At 31.3% G+C, this 11171-nt stretch overlaps 1 protein-coding gene across 2 annotated transcripts; it reads left to right on the top strand.

Moving 5' to 3' along the window:
- Positions 1-5092: 5092 nt before the first annotated feature.
- LOC110654310 (protein RGF1 INDUCIBLE TRANSCRIPTION FACTOR 1) lies at positions 5093-8672 on the top strand. Of its 2 annotated transcripts, none has more exons than XM_021810244.2 (4): positions 5093-5541; positions 7203-7277; positions 7377-7517; positions 8007-8672. In XM_021810244.2, exons 1-4 carry the CDS (start codon positions 5254-5256, stop codon positions 8337-8339), a joined length of 837 nt encoding a protein of 278 aa, XP_021665936.2. In that variant the 5' UTR covers positions 5093-5253; the 3' UTR covers positions 8340-8672. The 2 variants fall into 2 exon arrangements, with proteins under 2 accessions (XP_021665936.2, XP_058000747.1); XM_058144764.1 differs by having other exon boundaries at positions 5295-5566.
- The last annotated feature ends 2499 nt before the right edge of the window (positions 8673-11171 follow it).

Raw genomic sequence — 11171 nt, forward strand, 5'->3', positions numbered from 1 at the left:
TATACTGATTCTAATTTCCAATCAGATATTGATGATAGAAAGTCTACCTCTGGATATGTGTTCATTTGTAATGGAGGTGCAGTCAGTTGGAAGAGTTCCAAACAGAGCACGACTGCAGATTCCACTACCGAGGCTGAGTATATTGCAGATGCTGCAAAGGAAGCTGTTTGGATAAAGAAGTTCGTGACAGAACTTACAGTAGTTCATTCCATTGAGTCAGCAGTTCCACTACACTATGATAACAATGGAGCAGTCATACAGGCTAAGGAACCAAGGTCTCACCAAAAATCCAAACACATAGAAAGGCACTACCACATTATCAGAGAAATAGTTGGACGAGGCGATGTAGCCATACAGAAAATAGCATCAGCTGAAAATTCAACTGATCCATTCACTATGCCTATGTCACAGACTCAACTAGACCGACATATTGAGAAGATGGGTCTAAGATATTGTAATGAATGGCTCTAGTGCTAGTGGGAAATTGTTAGTAGTATGCCCTAAAGTATATCATTTAGTATGTATCTTGTACATATTTTTATTAATAAAGCGCATTTCTACTTTTCCTTTTACATAATATATTTATGTGTAATAGAAAATGTCCATTGATATTTTGTTAGAAATTCTATTCTTAAGTTGTTAAGAATATGAGTGACAGTATTTCTAGTACAAAGTATCATAAATAGGTTCACAATCGAGGATACTTCATAATAAGGACATGACTTATCTAGAAAGATTGTATTTATGTTTGTTCCTAAGTTATTTATATGAGATATAAATAAGATGGAATGGTGAGTCTTATGCCATATAACAAACATGATAGGCACTTATACATGATAAGTAGGCCGAACCAGCAACACTTATGACAAGCACATAGAGTTTACTCTTGTCAATGTTTTGTCATAAATCATATCAGTGCATATAATCTTTAGACCTGAGATAGCACAGTTATCTTGTATATAGGTAGTTTGAGTTTGATACTGCTTTCATACTTGTACTGTGTATGGGTATATGGGCATGTGTTGGCTTCTACTAGTTATATATGGAGGTAGGTGTTGATCAAGATAGAATTTGCTCCTCTAAGTAAATAGAGATAAAATCCTATGTTCATTTAATTGTTCTTGATGTTTCAAGTTTCTGGCTAGGACAGATAGATTTATTCAGAAAAGAGTTTCTGATGAGAAAATCTTTTTAATCAAGAACTGGAATTAAAAGAGAACATAATATTCATAGCAAATAGAGTTTGACATGAACCATGACTCCATCTTGAGTTGGGATTTTGTAACAGAGAGATTCTAGTGCATGGTAACATATGATTATAGGTTCATTTAAGGTAAATCTTTTTACTAATTGGGTGACCATGGCAAGCTATGCTAAGTATTAGCCATGATCTATGAGGTGCATGAAATGATTTAGAGAAATCATTTATGGTAAGAAAGAATTCTGATGATATTAAGAGTTGATATCATATCTCATTGCCAATTAGTGATGAGCCTAGTAAGTCACACACATACATAAGTTATCACCTAATTAAATATGATTTAATTAATTAATTAAAGATTTTAATTGATTAATTAAATAGGTTTGGTTTGCAATTAGATTGCAAAGTCTCTAGCATGACTTGAAACCAATTCTAGGTTATTGGATGTACAGTATAAGTTAAATTTATATTTAAAGTGTTTAAATATGAATTTAATTAATAAGAAATTAATTAATAGAGATTAATTAATTAATTTATATTTGATATAAATTGATTAGAAGAAGAGAAATAATTATTTTGGGTTGAGAACTCAAAATTAAGACACAGGGGCATTTTTGTCATTTCACAGGGTGACATGTGGCACCATGAGATGGTGACACATGGCATTACACATGAGCTTGCCAAATGTCTTTTAATCATGTAAGATTATTAAAATTAAGATTAAATATAGGTTTGACACTTGGCACAATGTGATTGAGTCAATTAAACCTAGAACCAATCAGAGGGTGACATGTGGCAAGGGTTTAATGTGTTGACATAGCCATATAAGTGTTGTTATAAAAAGAAAATAACACAACCAGCAGCCTCTTTCTTTGGTGCCACCACCCAAGAAGGTTTCTCTCTTCTTCATCTTCTTCTCTCATCTTTCCAAGAGATTAACAAACAATCTATTGAATTAAAAATACTAGAAATTGTTTCTACTGTCCTGTTTACATCTTTAATATCTTAAAAGGCAGAACTTGATTTTCTAAATAATAGAAAAAGTTTTAGAAGCTGTTCAAGGGCTGCCATAGGTGTTCTTGGTGTGGACAAGCTAGAGGGACAACATCTGGTGTCCTGAAGACGCATATGAAAGGCACAAATACACTGCAGTGCATTAAGAGGTTAGTGTATTTGTTCTTGATTTAATCTAGGGTTTTAAAATTAATCTGATTAATTTTAAAATCTTAAATAGCAAATACAGATCCAAAAACATATTAAAAGTGTTTTAATATATTGTTTATCATTGAAATCAAATAGGTAAAAATAAATCTTGCATGATGCATGTGACCATAGGTGAAAATTTTTGAATTCAATAGTATAAACTTGTGTTTTTCATGCTTCTGCTCATTCACTAGAGACTCACAAGGAGCTAGAAATGTCGAGTGTTTAAGGAGCAAACTAATTCAAAAATTCTCAAATGGTGAGGGAAGCTCTTCTTCTCCGTTAGAGTGAGGGCTTTTGGAAGATTATAGTTGAAGGGGATGCTCTAATGGTTATTCAAGAACTCAATGGAGCTGCAACAAACTTGGAGATCCAAGGGATTATTAATGATGCTTCTGTAACTGCTAATCCTTAGAGCAAATCTCTTTTGTTTTTGTTAGAAGATCATGCAATGAGACTGCTCATTGTCTTGCACAGAAAACATTTTATGACTTATTGTTTCTGTGCAATCCCATGATGCAGGTTAATTATGTTTATTCTCTATCATCTTTTTTGGCTAATCAATGAATTCATATCTTTAATTAAAAAAAATACAACAACAATTAAATTTTAATTTTAAATTAATTGAAATTAACTATTTGCATATGTTTTACCATTTAGTTCTGTTAGATATTAGGTTTATATAAATTTTTAGGTTTAAATTTAAAATTATTTAATTAAAATTATAAATTAAGTCTTAATAAAAAAAATAAAAAACCATTATATATATATATATATTTTTTTTTTCTACAGAAGAGAAAATTATGGGAGGCTTAGACTAAAGATGAAAGGGGGCTGTGACTGGGCGTCTATGTTGGGAAAAAGTCTATCGGGCCACTCAAGCTGAAAGCATGGTACTGATTGGTGGGCTGCCTTCCCGCCATTTACACCAATCTCCATCATTGATCGTATACCTCTCTCTCTCTCTCTCTCTCTCTCTCTCTTTTAAATTTAATTATATATATAACTCAGACGTCCCATCTCTAATGAAATCGCGTAACTTGCTTTTTCTTTTTTTTAATTTTATCTTAATAATTACAAATAATTATTTAATTATACTTTTTTCATTTAATAAAAATTATATAAATTAAATTAATAGTTATACATTATTCAGCATCTATATATACAAAACTATTTATTAATTATTTATAAATATTTTAATTAAATATTTAATTACTTAAAATTTTATATATTTATAAATTTTAATTAACTTATAAAAATATAATATTTATAAACTAATTTTCATAAAAGAGGTCAAATATGCCATTACCATATTGACAGTACGTTGAATTCTCCAGCAAATTTGAGACTAGAATTGTAACAAAGTGTTAGAATTATTTTATTATTATAGAATTCAAAATTTATAAATTTTAAAATTAAAGTCTAATTAAAAAAATTCAAATCTTTTTGTTTTATTTTTAATTTTACTTTTTTTTCAATTACAATAATTAATTTAAATTTTATTTAGCTTTATAGAAGGTTTAATTTCATATTTTATTTATTCACAGCAAAACATGAGAATTCAATCTTATTACTATCATCAACACTTTTTTAAATTAACACTTTTTAAAATTCTTTTTGACACTCATAACAGCTTTGTTTTAAAAAAATTGTTTATAAGAAAATAATTTATTTCAATTTTCATACCATCATATCTATTAATTTCATATGGAAAAATCATTTGTAAAAAAAAATTAACTGAAAATCACACAAAATTATATATTTTTTTATTTTTTTGACAATAAAATATTTTTTTCAAAAAAAAAATGAATTTCATGAGAATTGGCTAAAAAAAAAATCAATTGAATTGAATTCTTGTAAAATTTTAGATTTCAAATAGATAAAATTTTTTGGCATAATTTATATTTATTTTAAAATAATTTTTTTAATTAAATTAAAAAGTATTAAATTTTTTTACCTATTTAATTTTTAAATTTAAAAATTAATAAAAAAATCAATTAAACTGAATTTTTAGTTTCCAGAAAAGAAAATACGTTAAAATTCTAGTTATTTAATTATGTGGAGTGCTTCATTCACTCACTCTTTCTTTTAATCACTAATAAATTTATCAATATTTGATGCATCATAAGTATCAAAATGAATTTAAAAGGAGATTATAATAATGATGACATTAAATCTTTACAAGTAATTATTGATCAATTGGAAAATTAAGTTGAAGTTTGAATTGAAAAAAATTAAATATACATAATCGAGACAACTTATAATCGTTGAGATAAATTAACCCAAGAATTTATTATTTATCATTCTATCTTAAATTAAGTATTTATCCCATAACATAAAAAATAAAAATTCTAATACCATTTTTCTCTAAAATGCTTTTGGTAAACCAAATCCCTTTTATGTAGCCCTTCTCATCACAATTTCAATAAGATTATGTGCCTATATATAAATCATTTTAAGAGTAAATTCCAAGGCTTTGCTAATCATACCAATAAACGGGGTAAATTACAATTTATTTGGGCTTTGAGACAAATTACAATCTCTCTCTCTCTGTTATTTTCTTGTTAAATCATTTTTTGGGTTTTGCTTCATTTCCTCTGAAAAGGACAGATTCCCTCTCATTCTAAAAGACGACAACAATTCTTGAACAACCTGAATTAAATAGAGGTATACATACACGTTGGCATATATTACAAGCAAAAAGCTTTTATGTGTGTAGGGATTTTCTTTTTCCTTCAAGCATTTGAAGCATCTTTCTCTCTCTCTCTTAATCTAGGCTCTTTAGTTTTTCACCAATACTCTCATACATACAATTACAAGTTCCAAGAAAGACAAGAGACCTATTAGAAATGGCCAGAGAGAATAGGCACAACACATCATCAAGAGGTGATAGAAATGGAGGTGGTGGAGGTAGTGATGGTGGTGGCGGTAGTGCTGCTGGTGGTGATGCGTTGATCATGAGTAGTAATACCATTAAGCCTGCATGGCTAGAGGGATTGATGGCGGAGACATTCTTTGGTGATTGTGGGGTCCATGAGAATCGCAGAAAGAATGAGAAGAACATCTTTTGTTTGCTCTGTTGCCTTAGTATCTGCCCTCACTGCCTCCCTACTCATCGTTCTCATCCTCTCCTTCAGGTTTACAACCCACTTACAAATGCATGTAAACTTCAAATTGAATAAGTTTTCTATGCGTTTTGATCTTTTCTTTCCCTTTTTTCTTGGACTTTCTTAAGGTTGTTTCTTCTCTTCTATGCCTTTTTGCAGCTTCTTATCCTTAATTCTTGATGGGTATTTTTAATTTCTTTGAATTTTACAGCCCAATGTATTTTCTTTCTTTCGTCTAATCTTTTCCCCTTCAATTTTTGTTTGTTGGTGGCTTCCTTTTTCTTCTTCTTTCCTCACACAATCAATTGCACCTATGTGATTCATGTCGAGTTTTGAACAGTACAAGTCGTTTTCTTTCAGCTATTTTTCTTTGGGTTTTCTTTTGATACTACCTTTTATTGCTTGTCTCTCTTAATTCCTTGGTAGGTCTTTGAAAATCATTCCAAGTAATGTGCAGTCTTTACTTCTCTGGTGGCTTTATGGATTTTCTTTCGTCCCTTTTTTTGGGGGTAATAGTGAATTTTATTGTATCTACTAAGAATTTGCTGTGGAAATCTCTACAGTTCCTTGGTTTTGATGCAGAATTTCTTTCTAAAGTACTCCACAAATGGTTTTTCTTTTCTTTAATATAATTGGCAACGGTTTTTCCCTTAAATTTGCCCATTTTCAACAGTTCCCATACCCCTAACAGTTCCTGTCATAATTACTGTTGATTTGCTTCTGCTTCTGCGTGATCTTAATCCAAATCATTTATAATCCTCTTTGGAGAAAAATCTCTGAAGCCCATATGCTGATAATTTTGAATGGGAAATTAGAATACTTCTGTTGAGTTCCTTCCACCCCATTCTTGTTTCTTGAAAAAGACTGAATTCTTTCAACAATTTATGAAATTCTTTGTTCTAGGTTCTCATAATTTCCTTTTTCTTGCTCCTTTTTCTTTTTTTCCCCATATCTTATATACATTGAGAGGATATGTAAATGTTTCTTCTTTTAATCTAAACAAAAGGTTCAAATTTTTTTTTTGGGAGTTTCTTTTTCCTTTATATGCTTCTTCCCATAAGAATTTTGAATTCAAGACTCTCATGTGTATCTCTTTTATATAAAATTTTCTTTTTATCATATAATTTATTTTAAACGTATATGATATTCTATAAAAGGATTGTCATGTCTCCCCTGATTCCCACCTTTTGGATTTGGTTTGTTACCCATATATGGAAGATTTCTTTTCTATCCAGTTCCCAGCAAAGGTTCCTCACCTGTTGCTTTCAATGAAAGTGAAAGTTTGACCATATTTTCTTCGTTATTCATTTTATATTTCATTATTTCAAAAAAGAGAAAAAAAAAGAAAAAAGAAAAAAGAAAGAAACTTCAATTTCATAATTTATTCTCTGCCCAGTTCATTTATTGTTTTTTTCCCCTTTGATGAGAGATTGGTTGCTTAACTTTCACCTAAATCTCAACCTGGTAGGGTTAAATTTTAACTTCACTTTCTTGAAGTAATTGTAGTCATCTATCCCATTCAAGTTGTAATTCACATGTACTCTTGCCAGGAATTTGCTTTGTTTTGTATGTAATTTACTTGATACGGTAAATTCTATTCAATAGGCGTAACCGATTGCTATTACTGGCTAAATATTTCTTGTTCAGAAGCTTTGGATGGATCTATTGAGCTTTCTGATCTAATGTGACAGGTGAGAAGATACGTTTATCATGATGTTGTTAGACTGGGAGATCTTGAGAAGCTTGTTGATTGTTCTTATATTCAGGTATTGAGATAATTAAGCAACTGAATAAGCATTGTTACGATAATTTATCTAATCTTTTTATTGCATTAGATTATCATGTGGTTGTTGTTTGTTTGGCAGCCCTATACTATAAACAGTGCTAAAGTGATATTCTTGAATCAGAGGCCACAGTCAAGGCCTTGTAAGGGATCTGCCAACGTATGCTTCACTTGTGACAGGATTCTCCAAGAGCCATTCCACTTCTGTTCTCTCTCATGCAAGGTCCATTTCAACTTCTTTTGAGTGGTTGTTTTAATGAGTTTTGGTCCTTGACCTGTAAATGTCATTTTTTGTTGCAATTCTAGGAAAAACTTTCTCCATGAGCACTTTCTTTATTCATTTGCATTGTCATATAAAATTCCTAGTTTAATGTGATGTTAACAGCTCTTTGTCTCTCTTTCTAATTGTATGTCCCTGTTTGTTTGAATTATTGCATTCTTACCCTTGAGCTATGGCTCGGAGTACTTGCATGTTCAAATTATAGTTGGAACCCAATCAAAAAAAAAAAAAAAAAAAAAAAGAGGGAAAAATTGCATTATTTTTCTTTGTCATACAGCTTGGTTTTTGTGTTGATTTTAGCTATCTTCCAAGTGAAAGGTCTAAAATTTCTTGACATCTTGCCAGTATTAAGCTCTCAAACTTGACATATATTATTTGATTAATTGTAATAAACATGATAACCAATATTGATTTTTCCATTTGGAAACACAGGTTGATCACTTGGTGGCACAAGAGGAGGATCTCTATGCCATTCTATACAGAATTGATGAATCCGAGTTTGCATTTTCACAATTAGAAGGATTGAGAATGGATAGCTCTGAGATCAATGATGATGATAGCCACATTACCCCGAGTTGCTCCATTCTAGAAGACGTGCAATTCAAAGGCTCATCATGCTCCAATGACACCATGGGCAATTCTAGAATTTCCAAGGAATCTGAGGTCGCAAAAAGGAAGAAGAAAGGAAGTGGCTTCCTCCCACAGTTTGTGCTTTCATTAAGCAGCAAAAGAAAGGGTGCTCCTCATAGGTCTCCTCTCTCTTGATTAATGTTCAGACAAATTCGCATTAAGAAAGAAAATCTCGAGTTAACTTATTAATATTATATAATAATACATGTATCAAAAGTTTAATTTGTATTATCGGCACCATTAGCATCAGTCGCGGTTTCTTTTTGTTATGATCCTAATTTTCATTTGGCATTTCCATTTCCGACCTTAAGTGGTTGTATAGAGAGACTACTTGAAAGGTAAGCTCTTGACTCCACTAGTTTTGTATGATGTAATGGAACTTGCACACGTGTTATTATTTGCTTTTTCTTTTGTGTGGTATGTTATGTACTGATTTAGGGAGATAACGATGTATTCTTTTAACTTCTCTTTTCTTTGTCTACGCATAGAGACCATGCAAATCTTTCTCTTATATTATTCAAATTTTTTTCAAATGTTTAACTTTATTTGCTTTAGATGAATTATTTTACTCGATTCAAAATACAATATTTTTTATGGGACTCTTGCAAATGAATAACAATGTACCTATTAGTCTATTGTCATGTTGAATATATTTGACTTCAGTATTTGCTATTGGGTGAAGGAATTTTTTAGGGGTGTGCAAACAAAACTCAAAAAATTGATCCGCTAACTAATAATTGATAAAATGTATTCAAAAAAGAGATTAATCGAATCGGTAATTCATTTTCTTCAGTTTGGTGTATATATATATATAAATTTTCAGTTACTGTTTAAACTTGGCTTAAAATTAACCAAAGAATATTATGGAATGCAATTTAATAAAAGGATTGCAGCAAGATTCGAAACTGACTACAATAGAACATATGAATCCTGATAAGCTGAGTGCAATATCCTGGAGTATCCTTAGCTGAATCCTAGAGTAGGAAATAGGCTCTTGTTTCATTTCCATCTTAAAGGATGCTTTTAGACCATAGCTTGCCATAAGATAAGGGTTTATAGAAACAGGAGTCTAGTTTTTTAAAGCTCAGAGCCATGGACAGTAGGATGCAACCTAGAGTGATCGGCAAGGCATTAAGGAGTCCCTTGGTCGATTCCATATAAGGAGATGGGATTCCATGCCAATTTCTATATATTGGACATCCCTTGGTCATATTGTTCCTTGGGTTTAAATCTTAGGCTGATCAAAGATATGTGAAGAAGGCGTCGAGTCCTGAAACCCTTAAAATTGCCTTTGAAGAGACTGGTGATGCATTTTTAAAGATTTGGTTAGTTGTAATGAACAAAGGAATGCCCTTGGCCAATTCCAATATTTAAAACACCCCTTGAAAGTTTGATGTCACACCTTATCACTCTGTAAGGCATAACATGATCCCGTAGTATACGTAATGAATTACCAAACTTCGCCTACCGATAACCCATTAAATATACTACAAGGGATTTTAAACCAATTTCTATTCATTTTAAATTATAAGGTAATTTTGAATACTTATTAAAAGCCTTTAATTAAGGTGTATGTCACGAGCCAAATTTTTTATTAATTCGGAATTTTAAAAATTTTATAAAAATTTTGACAGTGTGCCGTCTATAATTTGAGAAAATAGTTGTAACACCCTCACTGTAGCAAATATGTACATTCTACTGTTCAGGTGATCGGTGTCGGTTCAGACAGCTAGAACGTTTGGAAAAATATTTAGACTAGAGTGAGGAGTTATAAATAACTCAAATATTAATAAGAAAAATTTTGAAAAAAATTTAGAAATATAATACAACAAAGTTAAATGAGCTGGTGCCCTATCGATGGGTAACCCGAAGGGAAGATGCTATCTTCATAGTTAGAAGCCCTAAACCCAAGGAAAATTCATGAAATAATTTTTGGAACTCCAAAGAAGAGTCATTGAGATTTCGATAGCATTAGAATGCCAAGAAAATGTTTAGAAAAATTTTTAGATCGGTACAGACAATTTTGGCTCATTAAGCCAAACGGAGGGTATTTTAGTCATTTTGTCTTCAGAGATGATTTTTGACCGACTTGTCCAGTTGAGTAAATAATTATTATGACATAAAATATGAATAAATATTGCTAAAAATTTAATTGAAAATGAGTAGAAAAGAAAAGGAAAGAAAATGAAGAAAATTTGGAATTTTGACATCATTATGATGTCATTATTATACTCCCACCCAATCACATTGTGACACATGTCTTTAAACCATTTAAAATGAGTAAATGGGCAAAAAATTAAAGAAAAACAAATTAGTTTTCTTTCCTTCTTCTCCCAGCCGAACCAACTCCCTCTCCCTTCCATCACCAAAGCTCCACCAAGCTTTGGTTAACCCACCAAACCACTCCAAAACCCTAGCTTTCCTTTATAAAAACTCATCCTCACACCTAGAGCAAGCTTTGGACAGCAAAAAGAAAGGAAGAAAGTGAAGTTTTGAAGTCTTGAAAAGTGACTAAGTCAAGGTTAGTGCCAATTTTCTTGCTTCCACTCTTTTCTAAGCATCAATATAAGTTGAGTTAAGTTGAAAATTTGATGAAAAAAGAATTAAAGATGTATGAACTTGCCCCATGAAATTTCGGAAGCCTTAGGGTACCTTAGGGTTTTATCAATTTGATTGTATAATAGTTGTGTATGGTTGCCATTGAACATGATTTTGGTGTTTTAATTCATGGATTGTATGTATATGAAGAATTATAGTTGTTGGAGTTAGGGTTTGGGCACCAAAATTGGGATTTTGTTTACGTATTGATGAAAAGAAGTTGTAATGGTCAATTAGTGACCATTTGGTCATGTTTGAGTAGGAAATTGAGTGAATGGTGGCCAAGGGAATTTGAGGTTAGGTATGCTGTCCAATGTGCCGTGCAGGTCTGGATGTGAGTCTAGCAAGTTTGGGCAGCTATAATTTGAG

The sequence above is a fragment of the Hevea brasiliensis genome, chromosome 4 (genome assembly GCF_030052815.1).
Source record: "Hevea brasiliensis isolate MT/VB/25A 57/8 chromosome 4, ASM3005281v1, whole genome shotgun sequence".
NCBI lineage: Eukaryota > Viridiplantae > Streptophyta > Magnoliopsida > Malpighiales > Euphorbiaceae > Hevea > Hevea brasiliensis.